This window comes from Cuculus canorus, chromosome 25 (assembly GCF_017976375.1).
Source record: "Cuculus canorus isolate bCucCan1 chromosome 25, bCucCan1.pri, whole genome shotgun sequence".
NCBI lineage: Eukaryota > Metazoa > Chordata > Aves > Cuculiformes > Cuculidae > Cuculus > Cuculus canorus.
In genome coordinates this window covers 229,238-248,161 of record NC_071425.1, presented here as the reverse complement: position 1 = coordinate 248,161, position 18,924 = coordinate 229,238, and the positions used below count along the sequence as shown (strand labels likewise).

The following is an 18,924-nucleotide window of genomic DNA, read 5'->3' as shown; positions in this document are numbered from 1 at the left end:
TACAGGCTGGAGTGCAACAGCACACTGGTGAGCACTCAGAACACACTACCGTGCAATGACCCACACGTGAAAGTATGTGCATGCCATGGGCTGGTGTGCAGCAGCACACGTGTAGGCATGCATGGGAACCCGGGTTAGTGTGCCATGGCATGTGTGTGCTCAGCTGGTGTGCAACAGCAAACACCTGAGTGCATGTGCACCACAGCCTGGTGTGCAATGACAATGGAGTTAACTCCAGCTGAAGGCCAGTGGTGCCCCCAGGGCTCAGTGCTGGGGCCAGTCCCTGAATAATAGAATCATAGGATCATAGCATGATTTGGGTTGGAAGGGACCACAAAGATCATCCGGTTCCACCCCTGCCGTGCGCAGGTACATCCCACTGGCTCAGGCTGCCCAAGGCCCATCCAACCCATCCTTGAACACTTCCAGGGATGGGGCAGCCGCAGCTTCCCTGGGCAACCTGGGTGAGCACACCCCCACTCTCATCATGAAGAAATTCCTCCCTGTGTCTGTTTAATATCTTTATCAATGACCTGGATGAAGGTATTGAGCACACCCTTAGCAAGTTTGCAGATGACACTAAGCTGGGAAGAAGTGTTGATCGGCTTGGGGGTAGGGAGGCCCCAAAGGGATCTGAACAGGCTGGACCGCTGGGCTGGGACCAATGGCAGGAGGTTTAACAAGGCCAAATGCCGGGTCCTGCACTTGGGGCACAGCAACCCTGTGCAGCTACAGACTGGGGGAAGAGCGGCTGGAGAGCTGCACGGAGGAGAAGGACCTGGGGGTGTTGATAGACAGGAGACTGAGCACGAGCCAGCAGTGTGCCCAGGTGGACAAGAAGAACAATGGCATCTTGGCCTATATCAGAAACGGTGTAGCCAGCAGGTCCAGGGAGGTTATTCTCCCTCTGTACTCGGCACTGGTGAGACCGCACCTCGAATCCTGTGTTCAGATCTGGACCCCTCACCACAAGAAGGATGTTGAGGCTCTGGAGTGTGTCCAGAGAAGAGCAACGAAGCTGGTGAGGGGCTGGAGAACGTCTGACGAGGAGCGGCTGAGAGAGCTGGGGTTGTTTAGTCTGGAGAAGAGGAGGCTGAGGGGAGACTTTATTACTCTCTACAACTACCTGAAAGGAGGTTGTGGAGAGGAGGGAGCTGGGCTCTTCTCCCAAGTGACAGAGAACAGGACAAGGGGGAACGGCCTCAAGCTGTGCCAGGGGAGGTTCAGGCTGGATCTCAGGCAAAGATTTTTCACGGAAAGGGTGATGGGGCCCTGGCAGAGGCTGCCCAGGGAGGGGGTGGAGTCACCATCCCCGGCGGGGTTTAACGGACGAGGTGCTCAGGGATGTGGTTTAGTGGCAGATTGGAATGGTCGGACTCGATGATCCAAGAGGTCTTTTCCAACTCGGTGATTCCATGATTCTCTGACACGCGTGGCGTGTGCAGCGCGGCTGGCGGGCGAGAGCGCGCGGGAGAGGCGCACACGCACACTCACACTCACACGCCTGTTTGCACGCGGGAGGCGGGGCCGGTTTCCCCCCCCCCCCCCGCGGGGCCCTCCAAGCCTCCGCCCCCCCCCCGGCCCCGCCGCTTCCGCCCCCGCGCGGGGCGCGCGCTGTCATGGTAACGGGGGTCGGGGGGGGCACGGGGGGAGGGCTCCGGGGTCCCGGGGGGCTCTCCCTATGGCGCCCCCAAGCCTCACCGTCTTCCTGGGGGGAAAGCGGGAACCCCCAGGCGGGGGGGGGGCTCGGGGGTCCCGAGGGAGCTCTGGAATCTCGCGGGGGGGCTCAAGAGTCCCTGGGGGTGGTCTGGGGTTCTCCCGCTCGGGGGTCCCGGGGGGGCTTGAGGGGGGTGTCTCTCGGATCCTGGCAGAAGGGTGTCTGTGGGGGCTCTGTGGTCCCCTGGGGAGGCTTGGGGGTCCCGGGGGTGATGGAAGGCTCTGGGGTCCTGCGGGGGGGCTCTGGAGTCCCGGGGTGGTGGTCGAGGGTTTCAGGGGAGATGGGGGACTCTGGGGTCCTGGAGGGCTCTAAGGTCCTGGGCTGGGGGGGGGGGGGCTCTGGGGTCCCAGGGAGTCCTTGGGGGCCCCAAGGTGCTCAAGGGGCCGTGGGGGTTGGATCTGGGGGGTCTTTAAGGTACTAGGAGGAACTCTGGGGGTCTCTGGGTTCCCAGGATGGCTCTGGGGTCCCGGGGAGAATTTGGGGTCCTGTGGGGTGGGTCTGGGGGTTCTCTGGGGTCTCCCCATGGCGCCCCAGCCTTGCCCCCCCTAGGCCCGCCGCCTGCAGCAGCTGCTCGGAGCCGATGCGGAGCTGGCAGACGAGGTGAGGTGTTTGAGGAACGGGTGGATGAAGTACTTAGGGACATGGTTTAGGGAGTGTTAGGAACGGTTGGACTCGATGATCCAATGGGTCCTTTCCAACCTTGTGATTCTGTGATTCTGTGAGAGGTCCCCTGAGCTGCCCCACGGGTGAAGCTCAGGGGACTCTGGAGCCTGACTTTAATGTGTGGTGGGGATGGACATGGCATGGGACAGGGATGGACGGGGTGGGATGGGGATGGACAGGGTGGGATGGGGACAGGGTGGGATAGGGATGGACAGGGTGGGGACGGCAGGGTGAGATGGGCACAGACATGGAGTGGGATGGGGACAGATGGGGCAAGATGGGGGTGGATGGGGCAGCTGAGTGCCCAGTGCCTCCTCTACCGCAGGATTTCCTCTCGGCCATCGAGGACGCAGAGAACTGGTTTGCGGTCCCTGGACATTCCTCACCTGGTGGTAGCCCAGGACCCCCCGGAGCCCCAGCCCCCAGCCTGCATCCCCTCCATCCGCTGGGACCCCGGCCTGGCCTGTGGCCCCTCACCCAGCAGCAGGAGCAGCCAGTGGGACCCCCACCCGTGGGAGCACCCCCCCAGGACGAGCTGGATAATGAGATCCTTGTGGCTGCCTGCGTGGAAATGGAGGGTCCCAAGCTGCTGGCGGGGGCTGGTGCTGCCCCGCGGGAGGAGCAGCCCTCATGGACGGGGAGGCCCCGGGAGCCAGCAGCCCCCAAGAAGCTGCGGGTAGGAGAGGGGCTAGGGTCCGCCAGCTCTGGGGGGCAGGGGGACAGGCAGGACCCCAAACCTGCCCCACAGGAAGCCCCCGCTCCCAAGCTGGTGCTGCGTCCCAGCGCAGCTGGCGCCTGCACCCCTGGGCCGACTCACCCCCCGGGAAAGCCAAGCGGCTCCTGGGGCCCTGTTCCCGCTCCGAGGGGTCTGGCTCTGCAGCCACTCCACACGTCCTCACGTCAGCCCGGAGCAATCAGCTACTCCGCGGGGCTGCGGGTGCCCCAGGCTCCCTGTCAGAGCCTCCTCCCACCCCGGCTGCTCCCCACCAACCCACTGGCCTGTGTGGAGCCCCAGCTGAGGCCACCAAGCAGCCTGCAGACGCCAGTGGTCACCAACCACCTCGTGCAGCTGATGACGGCAGCCAGCAAAGCGCCCAGGGCTGCCCTTTGCCTCCCTGCACAGGGGAAGACTCGCCGGTTCCCGGGGCCCGCCGGGATCCTGCCCCAGCAGGTAGGTACAGGGTGGGATGGGGTTGAGCAGCTGGTGAAGAGATGCAAGCCTCCAGACATCTCTTTCTCTCCCATAAGCACGCAGGGAAGCTGCTGGAAGAGATCCTTGTTTCTGCTCCCCAAACTCCAGCTCACGGGGCTGTGGCAAAGCCACGGACAGAGGTAACCCCCTGCTCTGGTGCAGATCCAGATATGAATCCCAGCGGCGCTGCTGCAGGCAGTCCCTGGGCTGTGGCTCTCAGAGGGTGATGCTGGAAGGGGAGGGGGTCCCTGGGGCTCCCCTGGGCTGTGCTGAGGCTGTGAGACATGCTGGCTTGGCTCCAGGGTGGTGACCGCGTTTGTCCTGACTCCAGGGACTGCCTGGCTCCTCACTGCCTGCAGAAGAGGATTTTGGGAAGGGTCCCTGGCTTGCCATGAAAACAGAGCTGGGGCTGGACGAGAGGGACCCTGGCTGCTTTCTCAGGACCTACAGCGTGGTGATGGTCCTGCGCAAGGTGAGAGAGGCCCTGGGGAAGGGCACCAGCCTCACAGACTCAGGTTCCTGGCTCTCCCCTTGCTCCTTGGAGCCATTTCCAGAGCCAGGCTTCAGTGCGGGGAGGGGTCCGTACTGGGCTGAATGCAGATGGTGCGTGGCCGTTGGGAACATTGCTGTGACGAGGGGTTTGTGTGCAGGCAGCCTTGAAGCAGCTCCCAAAGAACAAGGTCCCCAGCATGGCGGTGATGATCAAGACCCTGACTAGGACCAACGTTGACGCTGGTGCCGTGTTCAGGGACTCAACTGGTAAGCGTGGCTGTGCTTGTGCCTAGGTCAGGCTGCGGCTCCTGGCCATTGCTGCCCGTGGCTGATGGGTCTCCTCCTCATCTGCAGGGGAGATGCAGGGCACAGTGCATCGCCTGCTGCTGGAAGAGAGACAGAGTGAGCTCAAGCCGGGCTCGGTGCTGCTCCTGAAGCAGGTAGGAGACACGGAGGCAGCTCCGGCAGCAGCAATGTGTTTGGGGCCACTTCTGCTGCTAATCCTTGGTCACCGTGCCCAGCTGCCAAGCTCACATCCCATGGAAATGGGACAAGGGGCTCCACTGGCTCCTTCCCAGGGTGTGGCCAATGATGCCGTCGGGAGCTGAAGATCTGGCTCTGACCTGCCACTCTGTCCTCACAGGTGGGTGTCTTCTCCCCGTCCCACCGCAACCACTACCTCAATGTCACCCCCAACAACCTGCTCAAGATCTACCCGCCAGAGCCTGAGGGCAGCCTCTCACAGCCATCACCAACACAGGACATGAGGGACAGGGTGAGGGCATGGTGCTGCTGGCCCTGGAGGGACAGGGATGCTGGTTTCCCCCCGAGGGTCTGGACTGCAGGGAGCCTCGAGAGCAACCACGGAGAAAGGGGGAGGCTTGGGAGGGACAGAGAAATCCTCCTGTGGGCCTTCAACACTTCTTCTCTGCTGTGTTTTGCAGGTCCCTGCCCAGCCTGGGCTACTCCCAGACCACCGGGTGCAGCCCCCCCGGGGTGTCTCTGCCCCAAGGGACTGTCGACAGGTGAGGATGGGCAGCCATGGCATGGAACAGCCCTCCAGGGACTTCTCCCTGCACCCGCAGAGCCCTGGGCCCGGGCGAGAAGAGCTGGTGGGATCTGACGGCTGCGACATGGGTGAGTTGGACCCACTCTGGGTGTGGAGGAAAACCTTGATGTCCTGCAGAGAACAGGTTCTGGGGCTGGGCAGCACCTCCCCTCCCCTGTAATGCCACAGGGGGTCTTGTCCCAGCGTGTCTGCGGTACCTCTGCTATGCACAAGTGAAACTCATATATTTCATCCTCCTTCTGCCTGTGCAGATGACCTGGATGGGCTCCTGGGAGAGCTGCCGGAGGATTTCTTCTCCGCTCCAGCCCAGGCTGACAGCTGCTGACCTCAGGCAGCTGTGGCACAGCTGTGGGGCTGGGGAGACAGTTACTGCTGGCATGGCCTGGGCTGCTCCAGGCCCCAGCGAGGATGCTGAGCATGCAGGCGATGCAGTGGCTGCCTGTCTGCTCCTTTGTCTATTTGTTGTGTTTGTTCTGGAGCAAAGAGCGGAGGGGACTTGGGGTGTCCCCAGGGGGACACGGCCTCAGTGCCTGTCCTCACTCTGCCAGACGGGCTGGTCCCTCTCCACTCCCAAACCTGCATTAAAGGGCTGTTCTGCCCCTGCCTTGTCCCGTCTGCTTGTATGTCACTGTCCCCTCTGCCACTGCAGCCAGTGGTGCCCCTGTCCCCTGTCCGCAGAGCTGCAGCACCCCAAACCCTTCCCCTGGGGGTCCCTGCTCTCTTTCTGTGCTGGGCAGAAGGTGCTGTTACCTCCCAGGGCTCTTGCAGCCTCAGCCCAAGCCCTGCAGACTTTGAGGGTACCCGGGTCCCAGCCTGTAGTGTCTCCCCCATCTCACACCGCCCAGCAGGTTAAATGCCCTGGCAGCCCCGCACCAACGTGACTCTGTTTACCGCCCAAGGCGAGTTATTTATAGGGCGATCTGGCCTAGGCTCTTGATTCAGCATTTGTGTGTGGGGCTCTGCCCTATTTATAACCCCCAGCAGGCGCCGAGCGCAGCTCACTGTGCCCCAGACCCCCGTGCCCCCAAGGGTGCCCATGGCCCAGGAAACCTTTGCCTTCACTTCCTCTGCCCTGCGCTCACTGTGGCTCCAGCAAGAGCTGCTGGAGCAGGAGGATCGCCGGCGGGCCCTGGCTCGCGAGTGGGCCATGCGCCGGTTCCTGCCCACGAGCTCACGGCCGCCCCTGACCCCTGCCCGGCGGCCCCAGTACTGCCGGGACCCCGCCGTGCACAACGCCCTGTACGCCGGGGACCTCCAGCGCATCAAGAGCATCTTCAAAGATGAGGCCACCGCGAATCTGGTCATGGAGACGGTCAGCGAGGAGCTGGTCTGGTCGCCTGAGCAGGGTATGAGGCTGGAGGGCAGCATAGGGTGGGGCTCCTTTTGCTTTTTCCCTGTCCCTTTTCCCCTTTCTCTCTCTTTCCCCCCCTCTTCCTTCTGTTTCCTCTCCCACCCTCACTTCTCCCTGTCTCTCCCATTTCCCTCCCTCTCTGAGCTCCCTGCGAACTAACAGGGGAAGCCAGGGGGACAATGTCTGGAGGTGCAGCTCCTCAGGGGAGGGAGAGCAGGGCCGGCTGCTTAACTTTGGGGATGCTGGGACTTCCCTGGAAAGGAAGCGGGGCTGATCCCGGGTTTCCTGCCAGAGGGTGCAGGTGAGGAGGGACGGGTGCAGAAGGGGGCTGGTGCAGGTGAGGGGTGGACGTGGGCAGGATCATGTGCAGTGAGGAGGGGTGGGTGCCCTGCTGCCCACCCCCCAGGGCTGTGGGCACTGAGCCCCGGGGCTGCAGATGCTGATCTCCCCCGGGCTGTGGGTTCTGAGCCGCTGGGCTGTGGGTTAACCCTCCTCCGCAGGGCTGCAGCTGGTGAGCCCCCCGGGCTGCGGGTGCTGAGCCCTGGGCTGCGGGGTAACCCCTGCAGGGCTGCGGGTCCTGAGCTCCCGGGTTGCGGGTGCTAATCCTCCCCGGGGCTGCGGGTTACCCCCCCAGGGCTGTGGGTGCTGAGCCCCCGGCGGCTGCAGACGTCTCCGCTGCGCATCGTGGCGGGCCGGGGCTACGATGCGTGTGCGCGGCTGCTGCTGCTGCGGGGCGCTGCGGCCGATGTGGTGGTCGGGGGTCGCGCTCCCCTGCACGACTGTGCGGCCGCGCCCCGCGCCGACTGCGCCCGCCTCCTGCTCGACTTCGGCGCCGACCCCAACGTGCTCAGCGACGACGGCTCGGCCCCGCTGCACCTCTGCACCGCGCCGGAGAGCCTCGGGTACCGCCTCGCCCCCGCAGACCCCGCCCCCAGCGCAGAAGGCCACGTCCCTAATTGCCTCCCCGCCCCCTCGCGGCCCCGCCTCCCGGTCTGGCCAAGGGCGGGGCTCATCTTGGGGCCACGGCCACCAGACCTCCCACGTGACCAGCCTCATCCGCGTACCACGTCCTCATTTGCATAGAGAGTCCCACCCTCTGCGCGCACCTCCTACCCACAAGTCCCGCCCACGAAGGCTCATTTGCCTATCAAGCCCCGCCCAAGCAGACACCCCGCCTCCAGCCAAGTCCTGCCCCACACTCCCTGCTGGGACCCAGCGTTTGCTTTCCCGCTGATGGGCTGGGGTCTCGGGGTCCCCGTCCCATGTCCCCTGTGATCTGAGGGAGGGTCCCCAGGTGCTGGGCTCTCGGGGTCCCCATCCAGCTTGCACGTGTCCGGAGGGCCCTGAGGGAGGGCTGTGGCGTCTCTGGTCTCCTGCGGCTCACGTGCGCCCCCCAGATGTGCAGAGCTGCTGCTGTCGCGCGGGGCGCGGGTGGACCTAGGGACACGGGAGCGGGGGCTGACGCCGCTGCACGTGGCCGCGCAGCAGGGCCTGGTGGCCCACGTGGAGCTGTACCTGCGCCACGGCGCAGACCCCGGCCGCCGCAGCCGCCAGGGTGAGACCCCCCTGAATGCCGCCTGTGCCGCTGCCGAGCGCCCTGAGGATGCCGAGCGCTACTGCCAGGTGGCCGAGCGGCTGCTGGCGGCGGGTGCAGACCCTCGGGCCGCAGGCCGCAAGGCCCACACACCGCTACACAATGCCTGCGGGAATGGGCAGCACCGGCTGGTGCGGCTGCTGCTGTGCCACGGCGCTGATGCCACTGTCCTCAACTGCGCCGGGTTCACTCCACTGGACTGCGCCGTCCACTCTGTCGAGGAGTACCGGCAGCAGCGCCCCGAGGAAACCATTGCCCTGCTCCTCGACCATGGCGCCCGCCCCGTGCATCCCAAGGTGGGCAACAGGGGTGCTGGCGGGGAAGGGGACACACAGGGTGGCTCCACCCCTGGTGACAACTCTCCACCACCAGATGCTCATGTTCTGCTGCCGGCATCCACCAGCGCTGGAATTGGTGCTCAATGCCTACGACCACGTGCCGCCAGCCAAGGGCTGGGTGGGGGCCGTGTCCCCTGAGCTGTGGCAGGTAAGGGGGGGCTCAAGAGGCACATGTTCCCCCCCACCAGCCGCCTTACCCCTCCACACCTCCGTCCAGGAGCACCAGGAGTTCTACGCCTCGGCCGCGGCAATGGCGGGGCAGCCGCGGCGGCTGCAGCACCTGGCCCGTTGCACCCTGCGGCGACACTTGGGCGCCCGCTGCCATGCCGCCATCCCCGTGCTGTCACTGCCGCCCACCCTGCGCCACTACCTGCAGCTGCCCCTGCAGGGGCTCATCTCGTGAGGGGACACAGCATGGGGGACACGGGCTCCGTGTCCCCGTATCCCCCCACTCTGGCACGGGGGACACAATGAGGGGGCTCCGTGTCCCCCTTCCCGTGTCTCCTTGGTGACAATAAAGGACACAGCAGAGGCGGCTCTTGCGGCGTCTCCTTCCCCGCGGGGATGGGCGGGGGCGACGGACACGGCGGGTGGGGACAGAGAGGCCCGAGGGGGACTGGAGGGGACAGGAAGTAACAGCCGAGCCCCGAGGGCGGCCGGAGGACACCGAGGCCCCGCCAACTCACAGCCCCCGTCCAACCACTAGCCCCGCCCCTTACCGAGCCCCGTCCCTCCACATTCAGCCCTTCACAAGCCCCGCCCCCTCACAACCCCCACCTATCCACAAACCCCGCCCCCCAAACCCACGCCCCATTCCGCCATCTGCGCACACCTGGCCGCGCCCAGCGGGCGGGGTACGCGACCGTGACGCAATAAATGTGCGTTCGCTCTCCTTCCCCCGGCGCGCACGCTGTGACGTAGCGCTTCCTGTGGGCGGGTACCCTGGGCCTGACCGGGGCTGTCAGGGACCCCCGCGTCCCGTCAGGGGTCCCCGGGACCCTTCCCGCACCTCTCCGAGGTTTAACACCCTCCCCATCCCCCCTGCCGCGTCCGGCGCCTCCCGGGGAGGCTTTTCCCGACGTTACCCGCCCCCGCCGCTGACTGCCGTGCTGCTTTGACGCCAGCCGGGCAGCGAAGGGCTTCGGGAGACGCCGGGACCCTGCGCCGGCGAGGTAAGCGCGGCCCCGCCGGGCGCCCGGCTCTGTCCTGCCCTGGCCGCCTCTAGCTCGGGCTGTAATTGCAGGTGCCGCGCTAACTGGGACGTGGGAAGCGATTGGATCACTCTTCGCCCAGTGGGACGCCGAGTCCTCTCCCGAGCCGTGAGATGGAGCCGCCCACCGCCGCCTTCATCCGTGGGATGGGGGACGAGGTGACGGTGGCGGCCGGCATCGTGGTGCTGGTCCTGGCGCTCGTCCTGGCCTGGCTCTCCACCTACGTCGCTGACAGCAGCAACCAGCTCCTGGGAACGATCGTCGCGGCGGGGGATGCGGCCGTCATCCGCCTGGGCCACGTGGAGCGGTACGTGGGGACGGCGGGGGCAGCCGAGGCCCCGGAGCCCCCCCGGGTCCCCGAAGTCCCAGAGGAGAAAACGGAGGAGGAAGGGGTGGGAGTGCCAGAGCCGGCGGCGGAACAGGGGGACAGCGGCAGCCCCCCTGATGCCGGCCTGGAGCGGCTGCTGGACATCCGGGGCTCACCCAAACGGGGCTCGGCCGCTGTGCCCAGCTCCCTGGGCAGCCGAGGAGCAGCGCCCGCCCCTGGGGACAGCGACCTGTGCTCTGACTGCATCACTGTCCGGCTCAAGTTCCTCAACGACACCGAGGAGGTGGCCGTGGTGCGGCCCGAGGACACCGTGGGGGGGCTCAAGAGGTACGTCCTGAGGTGGGGAAGCACCGGGAGGTAGGGGAAGGCGAGGGAAGGGGATGGAGATGTGAGGTAGCACAGCCTGGCTGCAAACCTCCTCAACCCCTGCAGTTCTTGTTCCCCTGGCACAAAGAGCCCCATCCCCACCTTAGCACAGCAGAGGGTTTTTCATGGATTCTCAATTGCTATTGGCTCCGTGCTTTCCCAATGGATCCCGCCAAAAATAATGAGGAGCTGCTGAGGTTAGATTAACGAGTTTAAAAGAGGACACAGTGCCAGAGGTGGTGCCATCGCTGTCGTCCCCCCCAGCCAGATTTCACAATGAAGGGGGATCCCTCAGCCCCAGGTTGCTGAAGGCACCTCTGTCAGCCCCATCCCTACTATCCTCCCTCCCTCCTCCCTCAGCAAATACTTCCCAGGCCAGGAGAGCCAGATGAAGTTCATCTACCGTGGGCAGCTGCTGCAGGACCAGAGGCGGACGCTGCGCTCACTCCACATCACCGACAACTGCGTCATCCACTGCCACCGCTCCCGGACCACCACCACCACTGCCACCCTGCCAGACCCCGGCACTACTGCATCCGACACTGGCAGCCTCCCGCTTGGCGTGGGGAACCTGCTGGTCCCTGCCATCATGGTGGTGCTGGCGGCTGTCTGGTATTTCCGCATCAACTACCGGCAGCTCTTTTCCACACCAGCCACTGTATCCTTGATCGGCGTCACTGTCCTCTTCACCTTCCTGGTGTTTGGGATGTACGGACAGTAGAGATTCAGCCTGGTGGGACCATGGCACTTTCCTCACCACAGCGTTGCAGTGACCGGAGCCAGCACAGTGGGAGCTTGGCGTGTTCTTCTTGGTCTTGGTGCCAGACTTTTGTCCCCACAGCAGAGGCTTGTGGCAGATGCTGCCCACAGTCCCAGGCTGAGCAGTGCAGTGGCTCCAAGATCTGGAATGGGCTGCAGCACAGGCTGTGGCTTCTGCCCAGAGACTCTTTAAAGCAAATAAATGTGTAACCTCTGCCTGAGTGCTCACCTTCCTGCATGAGGGGCAGCTGTGGCGGAACTGTGGCTGCCTCCCCACGCTCCTGGAGTGGGGGTTTGAAATAGAGATGGCCCCATAAATCGAGTGGTGGGAGCTGGGCTGGGAGAGAAGAAAGGGGTGCAACAGCCCTGCTTAATTAAACACCAGTAATTAAGGGGGGTCCTGGTGCCACACAGCAGCTACAAGCCGGGGATACCAAGTCAAGATGCAGTTTTATTTACAGGGGCAGCCACAACCCACTGACGGGACACACAGACCTCACGATGGCTCAGCTGCCCATACAGGATGGAGAACAGCACAGACACACAAGTCCGAGTCCCAGAGGCTCTGGGCACTGCCAGCTCTGCCACAGGGTGAGGCGGACCCAGGTGCTGCTGGCTCTGCCGCAGGGTGAGGACACAGACCTGGGCACCGCCAGCTCTGCTGCAAGGTGAGGACACGGACCCAATGCTGCTGGCTCTGCTGCAGGGTGAGGACACGGAGCAGGAGGGCGTAGGGCACGTCCAACTCTACTTTGCCCCTTCGCCCCCACATTGTAGCCCTAGAGGGCCTCAGGGTGTCCCCATCCTGGTCACTGCCCTCCCCAGGCAGTTGAGAGGGCCCAGGGTGGTTCCCCTGTGTTTTTGGGTGTCCAGACCCTGCCTCAGGCCCCAGGGCACGCAAAGGCCAGCTTAGCGTGCTCCAGTGGCCAGGACCCCCCTGGCCCTAGAACTGTGCCAGGAGCACCCACTAACTACAGAAGGAGGGCACCACAGGTGCCCCCAGGCAGCAAAAGCCCCCTCCCCCGATGGTTTGGGGACCCCCACCATTCCCCGGTCCTGCCACAGCACTCACTTTAGCAGCAGTTTTTAAAACAATAGTGAATCCAGAGTCAGCACCATAATTCGTGAGCCCACTGGAGTGACCGGCCCCACCACTGTGGCATGGGGGACAGGAGCAGCCCCCCAGGCCCCACAGCCAGTCTCGGGGTGTCAGCCAACCAGCGAGGGGGCTACATCTCCGGGGCTGAGCCAACCCTGGCCCCAGTGCAGCCCTTGCTATGGAAACCATTAGAATGGGGCTATCGCCAGGTTGCAGGGACCTGGGTTCAGCTGAAGAGACCTGGCCCTGGCTCCCCCCAGCAAGAGCCTGTGGGGGTCCCAAAGGACAAACACCCCCCCACCCCCTTCAGGCTGCAGCCATGGGGATGCAGAGCTGCCTTGGGGGGGCGAGGGGGCTCTACCTCAAAGCTGTGGTGCTGCCCCCCTCCCCCCACGCCCCGTGCTCTGTGGCCGTGGGGTGATGGCGCATTTTGGAGCTCCTGGCAGGTTGGGGCCCCTCTCCCCACGCAGGGACAGTCACAGCAGCTTCCCCCCACCCTCAGCTTCCCCCCCACCATCAGCCCCAAACACAAGGATGCAGCATGCAGACCCCCCCTCCCGGACCGGCGGAGCCTGGGCAAGCCCTACAGAGGCACAGCCGGGCCCAAACAACCCCCCAGCAGCCGAATCCAGGCTCATGGCAGATCTGGGATGTGTTGGGTCCCCACTTGTCTCCTCCCAGCAGGAATAAGCCCCCCCACCGATATGCTCTCCCCGTCCTGAGCCAGCCCGACCAGCGAGCGCCAGCCCGGGGCATGGAAGGGGGAGCAGCCCCCGGCTGAGGGGGCAGGGGGGATCTGTACCCCCCGAATCCCAGCATGGACCTGCCCGGGGGTTGAGGGGGGGGGGCACAGCCGGGTTTCCGGTGGGAAAGGGAGGGGGTTGTGCCCTCTCTGAGCCCTCAGAGGAGCCCCACGCACAGAATCTGTCACAGAATAAACAGAGGCACTGGCGTGGGGTAGGGGGAGGAAGGGAAGCTCCCAAATCCAGACACCGCCCCCCCCCCCCCCCGTGGCAATGGCCAAGTCCTCCATCCCCTGTGACCCAAGTACCCGCTTTGTGCCCCTGATAGGGCAGGAGGGGCTGCCCCAGCCTTTGTCCGTCTGTCCAACTGTCTCCTGACCCTTTGGCTCCACTGGGCTCAGTTGATGTCGTCGTAGATGCTGGGGGTGTGGGGCGCAGGCGGTTTGGGCTTCTTCTTCTTGCTGGAGCCAAGCCCTGGGGCACCACTCACCAGCCCCAGGTGGGGCTTCTTCTTCTTGGTCTTGCGGGACTCAGAGTTGTTTGTACCTCAGGGGCGGGAAGGGAGGAGAAGGGTGTGTTGGAACAGCTGGGTCAGGAGGAGCCCCCATCACCAATTCATACCCGGGAAAATGCACCCCAAAACAGTGCCCCCACCCTGGGACGCTGGGCGACAATGTCTCAGCAGACGCTACAGGGACTTGGAGGTGGCTTTGGATGGCCAGTCTTTCTGTTTCCCCTCTTGTGCTGCAGAGATGCCAGGCACCCCCAGTTTTGCCCTGCAGAGGGGTTTGTGCTACAGGATCTGCCCCCACCAAACACTCACTGGCTTTCGAGGAAGCTGAGTCGGAGGGTGAGATGTCGGAGGAGCCATCCCACTGCAGCCGGCTCATGATGGCCTGGCTCTCTGCCACCTCGAAGCTGTCGTTCTCCACGCTGCCCTCCGCCTCAGGCAGGGACCTGGGCAGAGGCATTAGGGGGTTCTCAGTCCCCAGGATGGGGGGATGGAACTCGCGGTGTGAGGGAGACCCTGGGGGCTCCCACCAGCTCCCTGACACCTGGCTGGTTTGCACATCCCAATCCCAGCCCTCCAAGCCTCCTGGAGGTGTCACTGTCCCCATCCCCACCATCCCCCCAGGTCTCTGCTTGCGCTGGCAGCAGAGCCTCATCCCCATCCCTGCCCCGGGACCCTGTGTGTGGGTGCTCACTCACGCGGAGGGGCCAAGGAGGTAAACCCGGACTGATCTCCGCTGCTCATCTGTGTGCTGGGGACACCGCAGAGACCTGTGGAGACCCGGGCTGAGTCAAGTGTTTTACATTCTTGCCCCAGCTCCCACGGGGACCCGGGCACCCAGGGGTCCCCCCAGGGCCCCTGCCACCCTGCATCGAGTGGGAAGGCCCAGGAACTCTCACCTGGTGCACATCTTCTTGGTGTGCTCGGAGATGACCCCGCATTGCTGGAGAGAGAAGGGACAGGTCAGTGGGCAGAGGAGCATCCACATGCCCCCGGGCTGCACCACACCAGGATGGCCCTGGGGACCCCAGCTCAGGGCAGCCAAGCCCCCCAGTGCTCTCCTGCACCCCCAGACAGAGCAGCCACCACCTGGGGCCACCACAACCCCCAGGATCAGGACCTGCTGCCCAGTGAGGCACAGGTCTCCTGCAAACCTAGCCACCAGAACGTGAACATCCCCGTTCCCAGCCTGGAAGCCACCCTGTGGGGAGGGAGCTGAGACAGGGGAGACCCCAAGAGTTCCAGGCCCCGCGCACCCTGTCCAGCAGGGGCCGGGGCTCCCCCTGCGCCCACCGGTGCCCCCAGACACACACCGTGGTGAGCAGTGTCCGCAGCTCCTCAGGGCCCAGCGTCTCATAGTTGATGCCCGTAGAGTTGCTGTACTGTGGGGACAGAGAGGGCATCAGAGCTGGGGGGACAGGAACCGGGCCGGTTTGAGAGGCTGGGAATGGGGCCGGCTGTGGGAGGGCTGGGAAAGGGGCTGGACAGAATGACCAGCACCCCCACCCCTGCTCCATCCCACCTGTGCTCACCTTGAAGGGGTCTGGGTTCCCGCCGATCTCGCCTGCAGGAGAGGGGGGTGAGCAGAGTGAGGAGCCCCGCCTGTGGCCCGGGGTCCCCTGTGCTCCCCCTGCTGCCACCAGCCCCCTCCCGATAAGCCCCGCCCTGATAAGGCCCCTTGCCACACCCACCCAAGCCCCGCCCTCACCCATCCCTGCTGGCAGCCCAAGCCTCGCTCCCCCAGACCCCCGCTCCTCACCATTTTTGTGTTTGAGGGACTTGGACCTGCGGGGTGAGTTGGGGTTCTGCAAGGAGAGCGCAGGTGTTTGGAGGATGCACGAGGTCCCCCCTGTGGCCCCCGACCCCAGCAGCACCCACACCCCCTGCCCCCCTCACCTTATCCGACTTCCTCTTCTTTGCTGCAGGGAGAGAGAGAACGGATGACTTTCACCTTTTCTGGATGATTTGGCCCCAGGCGCCGCAGTCCACCCTGTGCCCCCACTGCTGGGAGCCCCGCACACACCCAGGATGGAGGTGCATCTGGGATGTGTCCCCCACCCCTCATGGGAGGCAGGGACCCCCAGCGTCCCCCACCTTTCTTCTCAGAGCCATAGGACCAGTCGTTGTCATTGATGTCATCATTGTCCTCCTGGTCACTCTCAGACTTGTTCATGTTGTTGCTGCTTGCGATCCTGCACAGGGACAGCAGGAAGGTCAGGATCCAGAGCTGAGATCCATCCCACACCTTTTCTGGCACTCCAGAATCCATCCTGTACCCTCCCCAGCACCCCAGGATCCGTCCCGCACCCCACCAGCTCTGCCATGCCCACCCCAGACTGTCCCAGCTCCAGGATCCCCACCCAGATCCAAGGGAAGTGGGGGACAGAGAAGCCAGGATCCCCAGTTTATTTTTCCAGGAAGGATGGAAGAAGCAGGGCAGAGCACGAGGAGCTGGAGGTGGGACTCCAGGTCTGGGGTGCAAGGATACACATCCCAGAATGAAAAGCAAGGAGAGGGGAGTGCCCGGATGCCCGGACTCTGTCACAGGCTCACAGATCCGGAATCCTCTCCCTGACTCCCACAGCCACAGCTCCCTTGTCCCTCGGTTTCCCTATGCAGGAGCACACTGGGAGCCCCTGCTGCGGCACCACAGCTGCGCTCACCTCCGGTTGGCGATGCGGCTGCTGTTACGGCCCATGCCCAGGCACTTTTCCAGGTGGGGGGCAAAGCGGGAGGCAGCGATACTGCGGCTGCAGTTGGGACACACGCACTCCTTGTTCTTCCACTGGTTGTAGACCTGCCCAAAGATGTCCACGCCGGGCTGGTCCACGATCTCTGTGGGAGCACACGCATCAGCCCTGGATCCCCTCTGCTGCACTAGTGATGCTGCCCATGCCCTCCATCTCTGCTGCTTTGCCCTGGGGGTCCTGGCGGTTGCCAGTCCCTGCCTAGACCCCCAGCCTGGCTTTGGGGGCCTAAACCCACAGCATGGGGGTCTCCAATGCCCACCCACCCAGTTCTGCCACAAGGCAACATTTCTGGGGTTCAGTTCACCCCATGCATTTACAGAATGGCTCCTTAGGGATGCAACAGTGACATCGTGGAAGCAACAGCACTACTGGGGGGCATGCTCAGCCACTACATGTTTAATCCCCCCCTGCACCCCATATCCTGTGCGTGGAGACGAGTGATCCCACCAGCGGCACCGGTAGCAGGGTGCTCACTGTCCGCGGGAGCCATGGCACCCACCAAAGTCCTTCATGCTGTCTGGGTCCGTGTCATCCAGGAAGAAGTACCCACACTTCACTGCCCGGTGAACCTCGAAACAGAGGCCCAGGCAGGCATCATCCACCAGGTCCGTGTAGATCTCGTGCGCGATGGCCTGCGGCACAGGATCGGGGTTAGGGGTGAGGAGGGGGCTGAGGGGGGGACAGACGGACGGTGCGGGGGGCAGATGGACAGCGGGGGCTGCTCACCTCCAGTTTGCTGTTATCCAGGCCAGACAAAGACATTTCCTCCATTTTCATTTGCAACTGCTTGCGGGGAAGCCACGCCAAACACTCATAGCACAGGGCACGTGGGGGTCCCGCTGCAGGGGGCAGGGACTGCATTGGCTCCTTGCCCGGAGGCCAGACCCCCCCCCTGCCTGCCTCACCCTCCAGCTGAAATCCCTCCCCATCCCTGGGAACAGGCAGACCCCCCAGACGAAATCCCACCCCATCCCTGGAGAACAGGCAGTCCCCCCACCCAAAATCCCTCCCCATCCCTAGGAGCAGGCAGCGCCCCCCCCCCCCCCCCCAAAATCTCACCCCATCCCTGGGGAACAGGCAGTCCCCCGTCCCCCCCAAAATCCCTCCCCATCCGTGGGAGCAGGCAGCGCCTCCGGTCAAAATCCCACCCCATCCCTGAGCCTGGGGCTCCCCCCAGCCGAGGAGCTCTGTGCTCAAACCTCAGGGCGGGGGGGGGGGGCACGGGGACACCCAGCCTGGCAGTGTCCCCCCCGGGGCAGGTGAAGGAAAGGTGGGGAAGGGTCCCGGGTTTGGATCTGCTGCCAGGGCCCCCCCTAACCTGGGACAGACCCGGCCAACCCCGAGGCGTCAGGACCCCCGGAACCCCCCATTTCCGGGTCGTAGTGGGTGTCCCCCCGCACCCCAAAGCTGCCCTCCCGCTGAGGGCTCCGGTTTTGCTGCATCACCCGCCCCGGAGCCCGGGGCGGGGCAGGGACGGGCCGTGTCCCCCCCGGTCAGACGAGGGGCCTCAAGTCACCCCCACACCCACAAAGCCGGTGCCGGGGGAAACCGACCCAACCACTGCACGGGGGGGGGTCCCCGCGCTCCCCCATCCCCCGGCACCGCTTCCGGGCCCGGCCGGGATCCCCCCACTGCAGAAAGGGGAAACAGCGGGGGCCGGCCAGGGATGGGACCCCCGGGAGCTGGGGGGGGCAGGGCCGCGTGGGGGGCGAACAAAAGGGACGCAGGGACCCGGCAGGGGGGTCACCCATTGAGGGGAGGGGGCTGCACCCATGGGGGGCTGCACTGCAGCTCTGGGGCAGGAATTGCACCCTTAGGGGGGGCACTGCACTTATTGAGGGGGCTGCACCCTTGAGGGGGACTCAGGGGGGGGCTGCACACATTGGGGGGGGCTGCACTGCACCTTTGGGGGGGAGACTGCACTTATTGGGGGGGCTGCACCCATGGAGGAGGCTGCACCTTTGCGGGGGAGCGATGGAGGGGAAGGGTGGGGGGCTGCAGCCTTTTGGGAGGGTCTTCACCTTCTGGGGGGGGCTGCACCCTTTTGGCGGAGCTTCACTGCATCTCCGGGGCAGGGATTGCACCCTTGGGGGAGGCAGCACCCTTGGATAGGAGCGATGGAGGGGAGGGGGCTGCACCCTTGGAGGGGGCTGCATACATTGCGGAGAGCTGCATACACTGGGGGGGACCCATGGAGGGGAGGGGGCTGCATCCTTGTGGGGGGCCGCACCCCGCTGCTCCACGGGGCGGAGAGGGGGCGCGGCGGAGCCCGGCGCCGCACCAGCGCATTGGGGCGGGGGGAGAGAGGAGGGGTGCCCGCCACCGGTGGGGGCGGCTCGGGTCCGGATCAGGGCCCCGGGGGGAGGGGGCGGTCACTCACCGGCGCAAGGGGCCCGCGGGGCCGGGTCAGCACCCCCCGCCGCTGCGCCGCGGGGCCCGGCGGCCGCGCGCCATGCTGGGCGGCAGCGCGGGGCGGGCGGGGCCAGCACAGTGGGCGGGGTCAAAGCGAGTAGGCGGAGCCAATGGAAGCGGGCGAGGCCGATCTGAATGGGCGGGCCAATGGGGAGGGCGGAGTCGAATAAGTGGGCGGGGGCCGATTGAATAGGGCGGAGCCAAACGGAACGGGCAGTGCAAGAGTGGGCGGAGCCAGTGGAAGTGTGCGGGGCCAATCGAAATGGGAGGTGGAACTAGAGTGGGCGTGGTCAGAGAGTGGGCGGGACCAACACGAGTAGGCCAATGGA

At 65.1% G+C, this 18,924-nt stretch overlaps 4 protein-coding genes across 6 annotated transcripts; 3 read left to right on the top strand and 1 right to left on the bottom strand.

The window, feature by feature from the left end:
• The first annotated feature begins 1,565 nt into the window (after positions 1-1,565).
• On the top strand, positions 1,566-5,723 carry HROB (homologous recombination factor with OB-fold). Its single transcript, XM_054088716.1, has 10 exons — positions 1,566-1,622; positions 2,267-2,317; positions 2,706-3,551; positions 3,629-3,712; positions 3,904-4,044; positions 4,223-4,331; positions 4,419-4,504; positions 4,708-4,839; positions 5,009-5,201; positions 5,385-5,723. Exons 1-10 carry the CDS (start codon positions 1,620-1,622, stop codon positions 5,456-5,458), a joined length of 1,719 nt encoding a protein of 572 aa, XP_053944691.1. The 5' UTR covers positions 1,566-1,619; the 3' UTR covers positions 5,459-5,723.
• Positions 5,724-6,024: 301 nt separating this feature from the next.
• On the top strand, positions 6,025-8,956 carry ASB16 (ankyrin repeat and SOCS box containing 16). Of its 2 annotated transcripts, XM_054088718.1 has the most exons (5): positions 6,025-6,479; positions 7,119-7,386; positions 7,882-8,374; positions 8,451-8,564; positions 8,634-8,956. In XM_054088718.1, exons 1-5 carry the CDS (start codon positions 6,170-6,172, stop codon positions 8,817-8,819), a joined length of 1,371 nt encoding a protein of 456 aa, XP_053944693.1. In that variant the 5' UTR covers positions 6,025-6,169; the 3' UTR covers positions 8,820-8,956. The 2 variants fall into 2 exon arrangements, with proteins under 2 accessions (XP_053944693.1, XP_053944692.1); XM_054088717.1 differs by having other exon boundaries at positions 8,451-8,956.
• A 365-nt stretch (positions 8,957-9,321) lies between these two features.
• Positions 9,322-11,296, top strand: TMUB2 (transmembrane and ubiquitin like domain containing 2). Of its 2 annotated transcripts, none has more exons than XM_054088645.1 (3): positions 9,322-9,588; positions 9,687-10,282; positions 10,682-11,296. In XM_054088645.1, the coding sequence occupies exons 2-3, from the start codon at positions 9,741-9,743 to the stop codon at positions 11,040-11,042; spliced, it is 903 nt and encodes a 300-aa protein (XP_053944620.1). In that variant the 5' UTR covers positions 9,322-9,588; positions 9,687-9,740; the 3' UTR covers positions 11,043-11,296. The 2 variants fall into 2 exon arrangements, with proteins under 2 accessions (XP_053944620.1, XP_053944619.1); XM_054088644.1 differs by having other exon boundaries at positions 9,660-10,282.
• Positions 11,297-12,705: 1,409 nt separating this feature from the next.
• On the bottom strand, positions 12,706-18,695 carry ATXN7L3 (ataxin 7 like 3). The gene is made up of 13 exons (XM_054088643.1): positions 18,564-18,695; positions 16,910-17,022; positions 16,683-16,815; positions 16,097-16,268; positions 15,528-15,625; positions 15,330-15,352; positions 15,193-15,238; positions 14,966-14,997; positions 14,747-14,815; positions 14,333-14,376; positions 14,132-14,203; positions 13,746-13,879; positions 12,706-13,468 (listed from the first exon to the last, which is right to left on the bottom strand). The coding sequence occupies exons 2-13, from the start codon at positions 16,958-16,960 to the stop codon at positions 13,320-13,322; spliced, it is 1,023 nt and encodes a 340-aa protein (XP_053944618.1). The 5' UTR covers positions 16,961-17,022; positions 18,564-18,695; the 3' UTR covers positions 12,706-13,319.
• Positions 18,696-18,924: the final 229 nt, after the last annotated feature.

Excerpts from the sequence above, each read along its gene's own strand:
- HROB (XM_054088716.1), top strand. Across the intron at positions 3,713-3,903 it reads TGGCAAAGCCACGGACAGAG|GGACTGCCTGGCTCCTCACT; the intron begins GTAACCCCCTGC and ends TCCTGACTCCAG. Across the intron at positions 4,840-5,008 it reads CACAGGACATGAGGGACAGG|GTCCCTGCCCAGCCTGGGCT; the intron begins GTGAGGGCATGG and ends TGTGTTTTGCAG.
- ASB16 (XM_054088717.1), top strand. The coding sequence starts at position 6,170 with ATGGCCCAGGAAACCTTTGCCTTCACTTCCTCTGCCCTGCGCTCACTG. Across the intron at positions 6,480-7,118 it reads GGTCTGGTCGCCTGAGCAGG|GGCTGTGGGTGCTGAGCCCC; the intron begins GTATGAGGCTGG and ends TTACCCCCCCAG. Across the intron at positions 8,375-8,450 it reads CCCGCCCCGTGCATCCCAAG|ATGCTCATGTTCTGCTGCCG; the intron begins GTGGGCAACAGG and ends CTCCACCACCAG.
- TMUB2 (XM_054088645.1), top strand. The coding sequence starts at position 9,741 with ATGGAGCCGCCCACCGCCGCCTTCATCCGTGGGATGGGGGACGAGGTG. Across the intron at positions 10,283-10,681 it reads ACCGTGGGGGGGCTCAAGAG|CAAATACTTCCCAGGCCAGG; the intron begins GTACGTCCTGAG and ends CTCCTCCCTCAG.
- ATXN7L3 (XM_054088643.1), bottom strand. The coding sequence starts at position 16,960 with ATGAAAATGGAGGAAATGTCTTTGTCTGGCCTGGATAACAGCAAACTG. Across the intron at positions 14,816-14,965 it reads GGAACCCAGACCCCTTCAAG|TACAGCAACTCTACGGGCAT; the intron begins GTGAGCACAGGT and ends CTGTCCCCACAG. Across the intron at positions 14,204-14,332 it reads ACCAAGAAGATGTGCACCAG|GTCTCTGCGGTGTCCCCAGC; the intron begins GTGAGAGTTCCT and ends GGGTCTCCACAG.